Source organism: Crinia signifera, chromosome 7 (genome assembly GCF_055691185.1).
Source record: "Crinia signifera chromosome 7, ASM5569118v1, whole genome shotgun sequence".
Lineage (NCBI taxonomy): Eukaryota > Metazoa > Chordata > Amphibia > Anura > Myobatrachidae > Crinia > Crinia signifera.
The window spans coordinates 157,892,645-157,911,115 of NC_139223.1; the positions used below are offsets into that span (position 1 = coordinate 157,892,645).

The following is an 18,471-nucleotide window of genomic DNA, read 5'->3' on the forward strand; positions in this document are numbered from 1 at the left end:
ATAAATCAAATATCACTGGATCGGCGTATCACACTGCCTCGGTACGTAGTAGAGTCCCTGATTTGGTGGCAAAGCGAACATCTGGTGACCAGAACAATGTCCCTATCAAGTCCACAATACATAGTACTAACTACAGATGCAATCGCCACGGCATGGGGAGGACATTGTTTGGACAAAACTACTCAATTAGAATGGTCCATTCGAGAGTCAGAACTGTCATTGAATCACAGAGAGCTGGATCTAGTGAGGTCTCACCTCAGAGTGTTCTCAGACAATGCAACAACAGTTTCTTATATCAACAGGCAAGGGGGGACAAGAAGCCAAAAAGAAAAAACAGAGAAAAGCAGCGCTTTCAATAATGAGTGAATCAGTTCTTAAAATGTAGGTGATTTATTTTTCAACCATAATAGTATAAAATTCATGCATGTGGCAAGCACATATATATCCATACATCCTGTGAGTATCCAGGTAAGATGAATTTGAGCCGAAGACTTCCGATGTTATTTGGGGAGCGCAGTGGTCTTCGGCTCAAATTCATCTTACCTGGATACTCACGGCCACGAGGTTGAAGGTAGGCTTCCAAAACATCAGCCACTCCCTCGGTGTGCCCACAGGAATACAAATTGCCGTTTCTTGACTCCAATCCAATTCTGGGACTATTGCACAGTGTGGACAGTGCGGGATCCTTTTGCTCCTCCACCCCGTATGGGGATTGCCCTGATACACATGAGATCTGGTTACCTCCGTTTGTTTTAAAACAACATTTTTATTCATATTTTTTGTTCGTGTACACAATTTTTTGTAATATATGCTACATTGTTGTGATATATATATATATATATATATGTGCTTGCCACATGCATGAATTTTATACTATTATGGTTGAAAAATAAATCATCTAAATGTTAAGAATTGATTCACTCATTATTGAATGTGAGTGCTGCTTTTCTCTGTTTTTTCTTTTTGTAATTTTTGTGGAGACTGACCCTCTCCACTTAAGCAGCTACTACAGATGGGGAAGGTCCCATCTTGGCAGGGGATGGCGCTGGCGACGCCAGCCGCCATCCCCCGCCAGCGACATATCGATGGCGAGAAGGGGACACGCGGGCACGAGAGGCGCGCGCGTCCCCTTCCGACGGCACTTCCGTCGCTTCCCCCGGGTCACCACCGGCTTGTCAGCGGTCACCCGGGGTCCCCGCCGCCTGCCCGCACCCCCCCCCCTAACCCTGTCCGTCTCCCTGAGGTGGAGACGGACAGGGTTTCCGTCGCCGGAGACTGAGACGCACGCGCGTCTCAGTCTGATGGATGGCGAGGCTGCTGGCAGATCGCCAGCAGGGACGTTCTGGTGATCCGCCAGCCAGGATGTAGCCTGCCCCATCTGTATAATTGAGTTAGCATCTCTAACATAAGCGCTCCTGGGGTTTACACTCTGTGTATTAACCCACCCTTTGGGACAAGAAGCCAGCCTTTGTTGGAGGAGATCCGAGCAGTAATGCGGTGGTCAGAAGACAGTCTGTTGTCAATCTCAGCACTCCATGTACCAGGAGATTAGAATCAATTGGCAGACTTCCTAAGCCAAAATCAGGTGTTACCTGGAAAATGGGAGCTGAAGGACTCAGTTTTTCAGCAGATAGTTCGACGGTTCGGTCAACCAGAGTTAGATCTCATGGCAACATCGAAAAATTCAAAAACACCTAGTTTCTTTTCCAGATTTCAGACTCAGGGGTCCAATGGAGTGGATGCTCTGTCCCAGAAGTGGAAGTTCACCCTGGTGTATGTATTTCCGCCATTCCCGTTAATCCACAAGGTTTTGTGGAAAATCAGGTCAGAACAAATACAAGCGATAGTGATTCTTCCATATTGGGCCAGGAGGTCCTGGTTCCCGATGAGCATGGCAGTGGCAGAGCCATGGTTTCTTCCAATATTCCCAGACCTTCTGAAGCAAGGGCCAATGTTGTGCCAGGATCCACAAAAACTATGTTTAGCGACCTGGAAATTGAAAGGCAGCAGTTGAAAGACAGGGGCCTTCCGCCGGTGGTTGTTGTGATTCTCTTACATTCTCTTACAATATCTGTCTGCTTGCTGTTTCTGTGACTTCTCCGCCTCAGCGGGCGCAGCTCTTCCTGGAGGCCTCAATTCTGTGTGCAGCCAATAGGATACAGCCAGCATTCAGCTCACACTGTGGAGAGAAAATGGCACGCTTGGAAGGAGCCAAGTTCCTGCTTCAGCGGGGTGGGAAAACTGTATTGGCGCCCTTTTCCCCCTTTAGCCGCTCCCACAATGTAGTCTCCTCACCTCCTAGTGCCTCCCCTCTGCTGGGATCACTTGGAGTCGTCCAGCACCGCCGGACACCTGTGACAGTCTTCACTTCCCCGGAGGGATTTCATACTGTAAGCCCTTCCAAGATAGCGGCCGCCATTGCGGGAGGTCCTTCCCCCACGATCCCCTTCTGTAAGGAGCCGGTTCCGGAGCGCTCCCAGGGCTCAGGCAAACCCCAGCAATGCTGGGGTTAAGCACTGTGCAGTGGGTGCAGACAGACACCCCTGCACACAGAGCACTGACAGGACGCGCTTCTGTCAGCCTCTGCTGCACTCTCAGCGTGCCGCGCTTCTGTCAGAAGCCGCGCGCTGGACAAAAACCTGCACTAACACTACAGTTAATAAAATAATAAAAAAACTAACTAGTGAAAAAAAAAGAGTAAAAAAGCCGGCTGCAGCAGCAGCCTGTCAGCCAAGCACCCACTCCTGTGGGCACCTAAAATGAACTGGAGCATGCTGGGGATGCAGAAGGGGAGGAGCCTGCAGCCAGAGGAAAAGCTTCAGCTTTAGGTGCCTTGGCTCCTGCGGACCCTCCAACATCCCAAGGTTAGCTGTGTCACCGGACTGGATGAAAGCGAAATGTTCTCTTGACAGTGGAAATGTTTTCCTTAGATAGTTAGAATTAGCCACTATGTAAAACTTTGAAAGCATCCTCCCAGTGAGTAGTATACAAGAGGTTAATATTAGAAGCTTTGTCTGTAAACTGGTAAGGAGCTAGCTAATGATTATAAATAAAGTTTCTTTCATTTGCTCCTATCTCTCTCGCAGACTGTAGTAAATAAAAGTTCCTCAATGATGTTCAAATATAATATTTGTAGTCTGTCTCTTAGATATATGAGTGCTTTAAGGTAGTCACAGATTTTCAGTAGCTGCAGTTCATTTAATGTGTCTCTTGACTGGATAGACTCTAGCTGTCTGCACTCAATATGTACCGTTTTCCACTCAGCTGTGCATATTTATTAATAACTGGGGCTCTGTGTCAGGACTGCGCTACTATCTGTATCTCCGCTGGAAGGCTAGGGTATTTTATGTGTGAGGTTGTCAATCCAGTTGCCTGTTACAGTCCCTTTGGCCATAAATAGAGTCCTAGGGGTTGAGTGCACTCACCACTCCTCTCTTCTCATATTACAGGCCTCTGCCTATTCTCCACCTCACTGCCTGCCTTCAGGGGAAGCTGCTACGTCACTCTCCACAATTCTGCTACACAGTGCTAGGGTTGGATTTGGCCCCCAAAACGCCGGGATTTCAATCCCGGGATTGGAGTTTCCAATCCCGGGATTTCGGGATTAGACTGCGCATGCGCTCAGTCTAATGCCGCGCAGCGTCTGAGCATCGCTCAGACGCTGCCCGACTTCTCCCGGCTGCACTGCTCAGCGTGACGAGATCAGAGGTCACGCTGCGCAGGCAGAGGTCGCGTCCGGCAGTGTGATGCCGCGCCGCCCAGCCAGCAAGGAACCCGCACGCCCGCCCAGCAAGCCCACCAAACCCACCCAGCCAGCAAATCCAGCCAGCCCGCCAGTCCGCACCCAGCAAGGAGCATGGACGACCCATCCCCCCACCTAGCAACCGGGCTCCTGGGAACCCTGCTGCACCCTCAAATGAAGGTAAATGTGGGGCAGCCAGGGTGTCTTTTTATTAGGAAAGCCAATCCCGGGATTGAAAAAATGCCCCGGGATCGGCTTCCCTACACAGCGCCTTTCTGCCGCACTTCAACTTTCGTACAAAGGGAAGGGGATTGTCACAGGCAAAAATTATTTAGAGATTCAATTCAGTAAAGTAATGTATTAACTAAACCAACATATGACCTGTTATGTGTAAAATTATATACAGGTGCTGGGTTGGTGATGCTCCCAAAGTTGTTCAGCAATCAAGCTGAGAAAGGGGGTTGTTCAAAGACGAACAAAAGGCAGAACAATATAGGTTTTTGGGGCACACTTGTAAAGAATCGATGAAAAAGATGATGAGAATGTGTGAATTAAGATTTAGCTTTTATTACGCCAATTAAAAAAGAGGGGAGAAAGACAAAAGACAAAGACACGTCACTTACGTTATTTAGACAAAGGGACAATGCACCTTGAATAGGATTAGTATTTGGCACTGTGGGCGAGATGTACTAAAGGGAAAATGCGGTAAAACCCCTGTTTTACCGCATTTACCTATGTACTATTACCCGACCGCCACGTCACCACAGTCTAGGGTATCGCCACCTTTGGGTGGCGATACCCTATAGAAGCCTATGGGCTTCTTTTAGCCGCCCGATGTCTCCGCCGACCCCCCCTCTCCCCCTCCCTCTCTTAGCTGGTCCAGGTCCTCCTGGACCCGGAAGGTAACACCTTCCTCCCCCTAGTGACGCAGCCGGACGTCCTTCCGGCTGCAGGGGGGAGGAGGAGGCGCCGGGGACAGCTTGCTTAGCTGTCCCCGGCATGAGGGATGCAGGAGGGGGCAGAGAGGTGACGGAGACCCCCCGCACACCACATTCCAGATATCGCGGGGGGCCTCCATCACCGCATCGTGATGCCAGCCGCATATGTTAGTACATATGCGGCGGCATCGCGGCGGGGGGGCCGCGAAGGGCGGCGATGTATTTTAATACATCCCGCCCTGTATCTGAGGCGAAAATTATTAATACATGGTGTCCACCTCTACAATAATTCAAATAATTTCTGAATAATTCTTGCTCCAGCCTTTTAAGATATAAGACTGGTTAGGATAAAGCATATAACAATAAATGACAGACGAGCCAATCTGACCATGTGTACACAAGGATATTTTATATGGAAATAAAAATTCTAAGTTAGTTAAGTAGAAAGGGTTGAGATAATGAAAGGGAAGAAAAACTTCAAGGACACCCTGTACCTCTGCTGTCCCGGTGTACATGCAGCACCGAATATTCCCTATAGGTCTCCCCCAAGGTACTTATTCGGCCGTTCACTGTTTAGCTGCTGAATTCGGCAGGGTTCAGGCGGTGCAGTGATGTATGACCCTATACCCTGACGGATGAGAGGGCACAGTGGTGACTGGGGAGCAAGATGTCACTTCTGCTTTCCCCTGGATGGGTTCAGTCGTACCCTGGTGCCATATAGGTATTGCAGGGAGGACCTAGTCACCCAATGGATGAGAGAATGACGGAGTAGATCAGATTATAGAGGTGGTTGTTGCAGTTAACAGACCCTTCTGCTATCCTCCATCATAGAGACCTATTGGATGGTGGTTGAGAGTGGTGGTCTGTGAGCGCTCCCCACTGAGATTTAATGAACAGAGAAGTGCACTGGTTAAAGTGAATGTACCCCTTCGATGGAATGAAGCTAAGTGTCACTGTGATGTCAGTAATGATGAGTACTGTACATCCTTAGTGACACTGGGGCTAAAGATATTGAATTGTGCAAAAATTATTTTTGTATGATCGCTAATACAGCTAGTGGTTGCAAAGCCTTAATGTTTGTTTAGGCTCCCATTTACAATACACAAATCTGATTCACTGTGCACTATTTTGGTGATATACCCTGCAAAAGACAATTCATCAATAAAACGCATAGCATTGAAACAATGTATATAGAACAATGTTGTTCGTAGAGCGTAAATTGATACAAAATTTACGGGTGCTTCAGACAGGGTAATGAACCTGAAGGGCTGTAACAATAGATTTGTAACGAGCCTGGTGCACCAATCATTATGTACTTCAGTGCATGAATAGTTGAAACAAATTAGCCGGGTGCTTTCATGTAGTACACATTTAACTGTGTGTCATTTTAGTAGTATACTCTGCAGGAGAAATCAGTTAACAAGACACATATCACTTTTAGCAGGGTAGTGAACCTATAAGGTTGTAGCAAATTATTAGTAACATCCCTGGGGTACCAATAGTTTAGTACTTCAATGCATAAGTATCCAATATTATATACACATGTAACATTTGGTATTCAAGAGTAACAATTTTTGACACAAACAGAGCGCAGTATCGTTTTGCCGCTGTGCAAATCTTAAATACAGCACAGATTGAGTTAAATAACTAATCGTGCATCCTGTGCTGAATGCAGGGATAGTAGAATTGAATATTAAGTAGCGCACAGTTGAAGGAGTACAGTGCGGAATGCAGGGATAGTAAAATTAAATATTAAATAGCGCACAGTTTGGCGAGTACATGGTATCGGTGTAGATGGTATCTTTCTAGACCCTGTGTGCGGTCAGAGCGGTCCCGCTGCGGCAGCGTATGGCGGCGTGGAGGGACCCTGTGTAGACGGCGTGACGCCGGACCACTCCTGCTTGTGTAGGCGTTGGGCGGGGCTGCCCACCAGCAGCGCTTCTTTCCAGATGGTGAATGGGTGTCTGGGAGGTGGGCAGGACACGTGTTTCGCTGTACGGGCTTGTTCACAGCACTTCAACTTTCCTCAGCGCCTCTCCACTGCACACCAACTGCTCTTTCTACTCAGCACCTTTACTTATAGTCTCTGCTCTGGGGTTTCCTGATGAGCAGGGTCCTTGCCAACTGTCAGAGTTTCCCCTTTGAAGCAGGGTTTATGGTATAGTCCACCCTAATGGACTATGGGGACAAGTCCATTGCCATTTCAGGAAGGGGAATACAGTGTTAAGTCCACAATATTCCTTTAATAGGAGGTATTAACACATTAATACCTTTTCTAAATAAAGTATTAACTATTAATATAACATTTGATATCCTCTACATTTACTGTATCACAACCATATAACATTGTAGTTTATGTATAAACATTAACCCTTATTGGGTTTCTATAAATAAAAAATAAAAACACAACACTGTTTTTAAATATCTTATTTAACATCATCTTTACACAGGGGGGGTGAACACCTCCCACTTTCACAGCATCTTCTTTATGTTTCCCTGGATGATGGCGGCCTTTAAGGGTGCAGAGTACTCTGTGCTTAGTAGAAATTTCTGAATACCAGAAGAAAAACTTTAAGGCTTATCTGCTTTTTTTGTGTTTGCTATAGCTGGGTCCTCCTCTTCCGATCAGTTAAATGGGTTTTTTTTCCCTCAGTTTTAAGCATAATATTGATTACCAATCAGAATTGTTTATTACAAATCTAGTCCTCTATTTTGTGTCCAAAGAATTACATGGACTGATGCCGACATCTTTGCCTTCAGAGGAGGAATTTGAAGACTTGCTAAAGCCATCATTCTCTATTCAGGTACATTACAGTGGTTGTTGTTTTAATTATTTGTCAAGTTAGGTAAATGTAATGTAAATTTCAGATTGGATCACGGACGGTGTAATGATATATATATATATATATATAATAGCAGGCAGGCGGCGGCACTCCAAGGGTTTTTATTCGTGCAAAAAATCTCCAACGTTTCGGGGCCTAGCCCCTTTGTCAAGGTGATATACAAAAGTGCAATAAAACAGACCAGTATAAATAGGAAGGTGATAAGCGTTAATTACCGTGAATCGTCCATCAGCACGCCGGGGACCGCTGCCGGAAGTGATTGAGCCGGAGATCAGACGCCGGAAGTACGTCAATGCAGTACTGCGTGGAGGGTGCCTGAGACCCGTCTGGAACGCAAGCGTCCAGGCGTAGTCATGGGAACCACTCGCCGGGAGCGGTGATCCGGCCGCTGGGGGACGACCTGGTTAAAAATAAATAAACAATATACACACTGTGAAACAATACTGTACTGTGTGAAAAGAAATCGCTTAAGATCGCGGAACTAACATGCCACGAATGCACATATGAAAATGGCTTATGAACACGTATTGCTAAGTGGTGTGTGTAGAAAAAGTGGAGAACACTGTATGTGAAAAATGAAAGATAGGATGGAACTGACTGCAGATGTGTGCTGGGCTGGCTTAACCATATGGGTTCAAATACAACATATAGACATGTTGGAATGTGTACAGAACTGTCTTGCCCACATACCACTATTATACAGCCTCCTGCTCTCATATACCCCCTTACTCCCTCCCAGTGCGAGGAGATGCTCACCCACTGCCGGGAGCTGCATACTGTCCCCCACCCTCCTCCAGTTCTAGGGATGCCCATCGACCATCAATGATTTCAAATTATCGATGGTTTATGGCCGATGTTGAATACTTTTGCCATCAATGTGGGAGGACCAGACGGTTTCCCTACATCAATGACAAAGGAGAACCAATCAAGTTTCAAAAAATTTTAAGGTGCCGGGACATGGAGCATAGCTCCGCCCCCCCACACCCGGAAGTCCCGCCACCGAGTTCAGATCAACCCACGGCCTATTCAGTCAGATATATTGGATGACCATCGATAGCTACAACAATCGATGGTTATCCAAGTAATATGATACTACTATCGATGGCATGGTGCAAAATCGCCATCAATGCCAACCATCGATGGCGTCTGCACCAATGCCCAACCCTACTCTGCAACAGCCAAAAACCTTTACTACCCCTCATGCCCACACACCTCTATCACTGCCCTGCCTCCTGTTCTCCTGCCCCGTAACTTCCGCCAGTGGGAAGCCGCTCACCCTGTGTTGCCCACATTCCCCTATCCTGCTTTACCACCCAGCCTCCTGCTCTCATGCACCCTAACTCCCACCCAGTAGGAGGAGACACTGACTCAGGGCCACCGTCCTGTACTCCTGTGCTGCCACGCTGGACCCCCACCCACTGGCAGAAGCTGCACAGTGTCCCCCACCCTCCTCTTTAGTCCCCCTTATGCCCTCACACCCCTATCACTACCCAGCCTCCTGTTTTCCTGTGTTGTGACCTCAAAAAACACCCTACTATACTATTGCACACACACACCTAAACAACACGCACAACCCCCCCCCCCCCCACAAATGTCACTGTACCCTTCACACTATCAATGTACATCTTACTCTGTAACCGCTTTTTAATTAAACAAAACCATACACACCCGCTTCCACCACATCATATGCTCTCTATTTAACACATTTCACCTAAAACTCAAGTTGCAATGCAGGCATCTTACATACAATTCTAACCATATGTCTCACAATACAAAAGTTCACAAATTAAGGGGGCGCAGCCCCTTACGACGGTGTGAAGAGTGCCCGTAGGGCGCGATGAATCACCTAGTATGTTATATATACGGGGCAGTACGGACGTTGTAATGGTTACATTACTGCCTCACAGCACTGAGGTCATGGGTTCTTTCCCCACCATGTGTTATATATATATATGGGGTAGTACAGGTGGTGTAATGCTTAGCATTGCTGCCTCACAGCACTGAGGTCATGGGTTCTATGCCCACCATGTGTTATATATATGGGGCAGTACGGACGGTGTAATAGTTACATTACTGCCTTACAGCACTGAGGTCATGGGTTCTATCCCCACCATGTGTTATATATACGGGGCAGTACGGACGGTGTAATGGTTAGCATTACTGCCTCATAGCACTGAGGTCATGGGTTCTATACCCACCATGTGTTATATATATACGGGGCAGTACGGATGGTGTAATGGTTAGCATTACTGCCTCACAGCACTGAGGTCATGGGTTCGATACCCACCATGTGATATATATATATATATATATATATATATATATATATATATATATATATATATATATATATATATATATATATATATATATATATATATATACGGGGCAGTACGGACGGTGTAATGGTTAGCATTGCCGCCTCACAGCACTGAGGTCATGGGTTCTATTCCCACCATGTGTTATATATACGGGGCAGTACGGATGTTGTAATGGTTAGCATTACTGCCTCACAGCGCTAAGGTCATGGGTTCGATACCCACCATAGCCTTAACTGTGCGGAGTTTGTATATTGTCCCCGTGATGACCGGCACCCCCCGCACAATTGCAGAACCCCCCTTTAAGCGGCAGCAGCTGTAACTATGCGGCTTGGCTGGCTGCTGACCAGTTCTGCGGCCGCGGATTGTAGTCCCCGCTGCACAGGGCCGGCTGCGGGAGGGCGCCGGCCCTGTGCAGAGATGTTATTTAACATCTAAACAGCGTTGCGGGTCCCATTAGCGGCCGCCACTTTTCTTTCGGCACCTTATTGAGCAGAGGCTGCAGAGCACCCGCACACCAATCAGGCAGCAGTGCCCTGTATACGGCATGGTTAAACATACAGAGAAATGGATTTGAATACAAATACCCTTTTTTGTTACACTGTTTGCACAGCTTTTTTCCCCTTAATTGCTAATGTCTCACATTGTGGCGAATTTAATTAGGCTTGAAAAACTTTTGCTAAAAAAAAAAAAAGTCCTTTACTGCGTTTTTTTCTTTAATGTTTTTTTTTTTTTCAGCCAATTCAAATAAAGCCCATATTTTTCATGCAAAAAAAAAAATCTGCCGAGAACACAGGATCTGGGATAAGTTCAGCGAACCAGGACACTAATCAGGAATTTTTTTTATGGGACCTCAGTCTGTCCCATAATAATCCCCGTAATCCCTGATGGAGCTAACTCAATAGTTGATCAGTTGGTAAGCGCTGGTAATTAAAATCCCCCCCTTCTCTGGAAGCCCGGTCATGGGAAATACCAGTGCCATATACCTGGTCAGCTGAACACCGTAAATATCCTTCCAGTCATAATATATGTTTTACCAAAACTGTTGCATTTCAACACAGGTTGTTCCTGCCGCTCTTTCATCTGCTAGCATGGAAGTCCCAACCGATGGTAAGTCACTTGTTCATAACACAAGCAGGAAATAAGATCTATAAGCAAGACAATGTGCTGTATGCAAAATGTGCCCTGGATGATGTATGTGTTTCTTTGTAGACATGGGAACACTGAGCATTGGGGAACATATTGAAGAAGTGCGTGGTCTGGCCAATGATGATGAAGGTATTACATGTATTGATATTTGCATGGATTCTGTTAGTTTAGTTTTTATTATTTAACTACTAAATGAAAATCACAAACCAGCGATGATGCAATTATTATGCTGGCTATAGAGGTATAATCGGCCACTACCTATAACCTGTGACCTTTCCTTACACTGGAAGTTGTTACACTATAACTCAGACTCTTCCAGTGTGGTGGAGCCCATAGCGCACTTACCAAGTCTGGCTATGGCTGCAGGTGGTCACAGCTACCTAGGAGAGCACACGCTACGCTACTTGTGCTTTAAGGAAGAAGGGATGTGACATGATGTTTAGAAGTAAAATGTCAATCTCTGGGGCGTGGCTACGGCGGCGAGCGGGTAAGACGTGTCCGGCAGGAGCTCCCTGGCTGCCCATCCGAATACCCATCCTGTGCCTACTAACTCACCCAACACCGCCGCAGATAGCTGCCAGGCGACCCCACAACACCCCGCACGAGCAGCCCGCCCGGAAAATCAGGTCCCGGCGCCGTTGTTCAGCCCGCCGGACCGAGGTGAGGACTGCGGCCCACCTCTCCACGCCATACAGCCCGAGCCTGCCCGCACGCCTGCTGTTGAGACGGCGTGGCGGAGGAGATCCCCTTCGAGCACCCGCCCGCCGGCAACTTCCACTGTACAGCGGCGCCCACGACGAGGGGGAAATCCTTAGTCCCAGCACCTGTCTGGAGCGCGGTGAGTTCTGTGCTGCGGCCGCCATCTTGGCGCTGGTAGCACACTGCCAGCAGAGACCCCTCCAGCGAGACTCCGCATCCCCAGCCCGCTGCACCCGCCCAGGGAACACCACCATAAGCGGCCACTACCCTTTATTATATGCCCAGCTGAGGGCAACGCAGATCCGCAGACCAGTGGACACCCCTCACCCAAAAGGGTGTCTCCAGGGGGCTGGTCAGCCTGCTTCCACTACCCCAAAGCTAGCTGAGCCCTGTGCTACGGGCGCCATTTCGTGATCATCAGTGCACACACAGGCACGCTGGGACACAGGCCTGTTGTAGCCCCTGAGTGGAGCCCTATACTTCACCCCTGCTGAACCGCCCTGTATATACCACCACAGAACACCCATTGCCCTGCACCGCATTCCCCTAGCAACCCACTTCCTGAGCAAGCGACATAATCCACATCAACGGATCTTGCCTTAGCTGGAGAAGGGACATACCAGCCTGACATCTATCAATTATGGTGAAACAGAACCACAGTACCTCTGCAGCAAAGCTGGCCAAATTTGCAAGAGGACAAGAGGCGCAGGGCCCACAGCCACCCCCAGGGGACTCCGGACAGAACTCTGGCAACTCAACCGGTTCTGAAGCCCCTCCTGGGGACCATGCTTTACCTGCACCCCCCTCTCTCCAACAAATCCTGGAGGCCATTGCTGGCACTGAGAAACGTTTATCTGACAAAATGGAGAAGGTACAGTGTGATCTATCCCTCCTTAGACAGGATGTGCAGCGTATTAGGGAGCGGGTGGGGGAGGTCGAAACCCGGGTCTCAACAGTTGAGGATGCAATTGATCCTATGAAAACCACGGTATCCACACTGACTCAACAGGTCACAAGCATCCAGAATAAATTAATGGACATGGAGGGCCGTCTGAGGAGAAACAATATCCGCTTCGTAGGCCTGCCAGAAAAGGAGGAGGGCACGGCACCAGAGGCATTCCTGGAGGCCTGGCTTATTGAGACTTTTGGCAGAGAATATTTTACCTCCCAATTTGCTGTCGAAAGGGCACACAGAATCCCTACTCGCCCACTCCCTCCGGGCGCTCCACCCAGAACCCTCATAGCTAAACTTCTTCACTATAAGGACCGGGACACAATCCTGCGCCTGAACCGCACCAAAGGCCCTATGATTAGAAATGGCGCCACCATTTCCACATTCCCTGACTTTGCTATCGAAGTGCAGAAGGAGAGGGCCTCATTTGTTCCCGTGAAGCGCAGATTACGCGAACTGGACCTCCCATACTCTATGCTGTTCCCGGCCCGGCTAAGGGTGGTAGCAGAGGGAGAGACTAAATTCTTCAATAGTCCTCGTGAGGTGGCAGCATGGCTTGATCGTTTTGCACCAGGTGCCCGCCAGATGGCCCCAGCCTGATACCCCAAGCTGCCAGAAGCAAGAATTAATCCTCATCTACTTAGACATTTCTCTCATTTCACTTGAGCTCATCAGACGGTCCCAAGCCACTCGAGTGGAGCTGCTGTTGCTGATTACCGTGAATATGAATAGAACTGTGTTATAATTGATTAATATATTATACTATAGACGGGGTGGGGGGGGGAGGGGGGAGGCAGGGGGGTACATTGATAAATACTATGTATCTGTTTTTCTTTTCGCACATATAATGTTGTAGGCAAGTGTAGGCAACAGATGGCCAGGGGGCCCCGGAGCTTGCATTGGTAGCTATTAACTGATTGCTCCCATAGTTTGGTAGTTTCTTAGGTACAAGGTTTAGGGATATAAGTATGCCTAGGTTGGGGGAGGTATACAGGGAGGGGGTGTATTATGTTGGGATTGTTTTTTCCATTTTTTCTTGTTTTTCTTTTTCCTTTCTTTCTATTAGTCACACTAAATGCTATGACTTATTTTGCATGAAATTGGAGGATACGAGGTTTGCTCAGATGTTAGCCGTAGTTTACTCAGACCCGCAAAGTGGCAGTGTCACCACCACAATTCCGCACGGCCCATTCCCGATACTTCAACATGACGCAACTTAATATTCTAGCCTGGAATGTCCGGGGTTTGAATGATAGAGTTAAACGCTCTCTAGTTCTCAAAATGGTTAAGCAGTATAGGTCGGACATCACCTGCCTGATTGAGACCCATCTGGAAGGAAACAAACTAATGTCACTACGTAGGCCCTGGGTGGGGTGGGTGTACCATAGCTCACACTCTACTCACTCTAGAGGGTCTCAGTACTAATAAACAAGTCTGTGCAATTTGTGCTGATTGACGTTAAGACCGACCCATTGGGCAGATACGTTTTCCTCCAATGTAAGCTATACTCCCAGCCCTTCTTTATTCTAGCGGTTTACGTCCCACCTCCTTTCAACTATGACGTTTTAAAACAAGCGGCTGCCTATGTGGCCCAATCCCCCGACACGCCAGTCATATGTCTCGGGGACTTTAATAAGCTAATGAATCCAAGGCTAGACAGATGGTGGCCCCCCGACTCCGTCCCCCCTGATGACCGCTACACAGGTTTTGCTAAATATGTAGAGTCAATTGGCTACAGAGATGCCTGGCGACTAAAACACCCGGCGGTCACCCAGTACTCCTGCTTTTCAAAGTCTCACCACTCCTTTTCGCGTATTGATTTGGCCCTCGTCACTCCCTCAGTACTGCCCAGACTCCAAAACATTTGCTATAAGGCGAGGGGCGTCTCAGACCACTCTCCTCTGTTATTGACGGTGGAGATGGAATGCCAGAGGGGACAGTCCTTTTGGAAGCTACATCCCTCCTGGTTACTGCAGTTTGGAGAATCTTCGGACCTCCAGAACCTGTGGGACGGGTACTTTGACATTAACACAGGCACGGCCCCTGCCCCAATAGTGTGGGAGGCATTTAAAGCATACCTACGAGGCACCCTTATATCTAAAATAGCCTCCACTAAACGAGCATATAAGGCAAAGGGTATTGCACTGGAGGACGAATGTCGGAACACAGAGATTACTCATTTGGAGGAGGGGTCAGAGGAGTCCAGGGCAAAATGGGAGCTAGCACAAAACACCTGGGTCTCTCACTTGGAGGAGCGCAACGCTCGCAGTCTATTGTTTAAATCCCATAGACTGTACATGAATGCTGACAAAACAGGCAGCCTCCTGGCTCACCTGGTACACCTGGACCGCCCCGCAAACTCTGTGGCCCAAATATTTGACTCTGACGGAGTACTGAGGACATCCCCCCAAGAAATAGCAGATGTATTTCTAGACTTCTATAGGGAGTTGTACCGCACACGCCTAACATGCACGCAGGAGGAACTCACTGAATACCTGGACCATATTGACTTACCCACACTGTCTGAGGAGGCTAAGTCTTCCCTCGAGGCGCCCATCACAACTACTGAGATAGAGACTGCGGTTCGGTCGTTCCCCGGGGGTAAGGCCCCGGGGGTAGACGGAGTCCCAGTGGAACTGTACAGGACACATCTAGACTCATTTGCCCCTAAGCTTTTGAAGCTATTTAACGAGCTCTTCGACCTCAATGTGTTACCGGACTCTATGTCCGAGGCGGTTATAGTGGTTATACCCAAGCCCGGGAAAGACCCCGAGTACCCTGACTCATACAGACCCATCTCCTTGATTACCACGGATGTTAAAATCTTGGCAAAGATCCTGGCCATTCGGTTAAATAATGTAATACTATCAATCATCCACCCGGATCAAACCGGCTTCATGCCGGGTATGTCCACCAGTATAAATTTAAGACGGCTGTTCACTCATATTCAGGCCACCCATAGTGAGGAAACCCACTCAGCCATTGTTTCGTTCGACGCAAATAAGGCCTTCGACTCTGTCGAGTGGCCTTATCTATGGCAGGTAATGAAACGTATGGGCTTCGGTCCACAATATTTAAGGTGGGTCCAGTTGTTATACGTCTGCCCGATGGCCAGGATCTCTGTCAACAGTCATGTTTCACCTCCCTTCGCGCTGGGAAGGGGCACCAGACAGGGATGCCCCCTCTCTCCTGGTCTTTTCGCCATAGCAGTAGAACCACTTGCCTGTCTGCTTAGGACACACCGAGATATAGTCGGGCTCCAACTGGGTCAGAGAACGGACACAGTAGCACTTTATGCTGACGACTTACTCCTGTTTTTAAAAGATTATAGATTGTCTGTGCCGACTGCCCTGCGACTGATGGGGGACTTTGGCGGCTTCTCCGGACTTACGGTGAACTGGTCCAAATCCTCCATCATGCCCCTGAGAGGTCCACTACCTGTGACCATGAGCACCCCTCTTCCACTTAGTTGGGTCTCCCACTTCAAGTACCTGGGGATTATTATCACTAATACTAGTCAAGATTTTATACCTAGGAATCTAGATCCGTTGCTGTCCATGGTTAAAGATAAACTGTCGGTATGGACCAAGTTACCCCTAAATGTTATTGGTAGAGTCAACTTGGTCAAAATGATCCTACAGCCTAAAATAACATATGTCCTAAATCAGTCCCCGGTGTACGTGCCTGCCTCCTTTTTCAGACACTTAAACAGCTTACTGTCTTCATTGATATGGGCCAATAAACGCCCCAGAATTAGTATTAGCACCCTTACCAGGCCACGGGCAGAAGGGGGCCTGGCTCTACCACAATTCAGACTATACTACTATGCTGGCCAGTTCTCACTCCTTAGGCATTGGGTGCAGGACACTGATCAAAGTTCACTCCCGATCACATTTTTGCACCAAATATGCCCCGGTATCACACCCACACAGCTATTACTAGGTGGGAGGGTGCCAAGGGGCGCCCCTCCCTTGGTGGTCCAGGCCGTTAAGATATGGCAGGAAGTCCAATCCTTGATGGGATACACAGCTATAGACCCTGGAGCCCCCCTCTGGCATTCTTCCAAATTACCTGAACTTGCCTGCTTGTCAGGTAGGAGTCTGTGGTCGTCTGGGGGAGTGGTGACGATTGGACAAATATATGAGGCAGCTGTGCTGAAGTCCTTCCAGCAGTTGAGGGAGGAGTTTGGGTTGCCCCGGGTGCACTTCTTTAGGTACCTGCAGTTACGCCATGCCCTAAATACCCAGTTTAACAATGGCCCCCCTGAACTACTAGCTTCCCCAGCAAAAATATTCCTGGTCAATCTCGGACAAGTCAAAACCATCTCTCTGGCCTATTCATTTCTGTTGTCCTTCATACATAAAGACTCACTTCCCGCCCTAAGGGCCAAGTGGGAGAACGATGTTGGAACCTTTGAGGAGGAGGAGTGGGAGGAGGCATTGGCCTCGTCACGGCATGCCACGGTCTCCGCAAGGTTTCAGCAGGTTCAGATATTTATCACACACAGAACATACCTGACTCCATCCACCCTGGTCAAATTTGGAGGACGGGCTTCTTCGGCCTGCCCAAAGTGTGGAAATCTGCAGGGGAACCTGTGGCATCTCCTCTGGGAATGCCCCCTAGTTAGCTCATTTTGGGTGGCGGTTAAGTTGACTATAACATCTACTGGAATATCTGGACAGGCCCTGACCCCTAAGATGTGTATTCTGGGTAGTAAATCAAGCACTTCACTAAACAACACTGAAGGTCAATATGTGATCAACTTATGTTCCCTTGCTAAAGTTGTCATAGCTAGGCATTGGATGGCTGACCTGGGACCCACGGTGGCGGAGTGGAGGGCACTGGTTAACACCACAGTACAGCATGAAAAATACGTATACATGTCTAGGGGCACTCTTCCTAAATTTGACAAGATATGGGGCAGGTGGTTGGAATCCCCGCACTCCGCTCATACTCGATGAAACCAGGGCCAGTATATATCGTGGGATGTGGATGCTGATAATCATAAGGCTAATATCCATCTAAGTACGATGTAATTAATGATGCCCACTGACATGCTATTCTGGGTGAAACCGTACCCCCATATATGCATACTCATTAGTGACTAAAGATTCTTTACTTTCTATCTACTTCTTCCTCTTCTTCTTTCCTTCTCTTCCCTCTATTGTTTGCCTCTTTAATTATGTAATCTTTAAAAAATAGAAAATAAGATGGCTACTCAGTCAGAGAAAATTGGCGAAATTACTCTTATCCTTTATTAATCAGTTGAGGTATTCTTTTGTAAAATAACAAATACGGTATGTGAACGCAATGTACATTCTGATGTTTTTATTTTGACTGATCTGGACCAATTGATTCATATGCACAGTGTCTGATTCGCTGTTTTTCTCTGTATTTACTACCTGCAAAATAAAAAAACTTTATTCAAAAAAAATGTCAATCTCTGGAAAGTAGGAACCACGGTATCCCACCACACGTCCATATTCTTGCTACTCTCATATAATACCTTTTCCAGAATTAACATTTTCATCCAAGGACCTGTTAAACAGTATCTCTTTAATATATTACAAAGCATTATGGATCTATGATCATTCACCGGTTGTCATGCATATTGAAATATATTGAAAATAGCACAAATTCGCCATGAAACAGGGCGAATTATCCTCATTGAATACTGCCCTATCCCTGTTGATAATTTCCTTCCTGGCAGACGGCACCAACAGGATATTTGTCCTATATTGGAATTGTCCTACCCATTTACCTGTATATCTACGCCCTCCTGGTATATATCCTGCTGTATGGTCATATCTCCTATTACACCCGATTTGGT

The 18,471-nt window shown here is 47.7% G+C and overlaps 1 protein-coding gene across 5 annotated transcripts in view; it reads left to right on the forward strand.

Moving 5' to 3' along the window:
* The window catches only part of LOC146020716 (caspase-8-like), a 115,958-nt gene that overhangs the window by 44,025 nt on the left and 53,462 nt on the right, over window positions 1–18,471 (forward strand). For all 5 annotated transcript variants that reach the window (XM_083154077.1, XM_083154079.1, XM_083154078.1 and 2 more), the window contains exons 5-7: window positions 7,405–7,484; window positions 10,903–10,951; window positions 11,054–11,119. In XM_083154077.1, coding sequence (XP_083010203.1) covers window positions 7,405–7,484; window positions 10,903–10,951; window positions 11,054–11,119 — 195 coding nt within the window. The remainder of the gene's footprint in view (window positions 1–7,404; window positions 7,485–10,902; window positions 10,952–11,053; window positions 11,120–18,471) is intronic.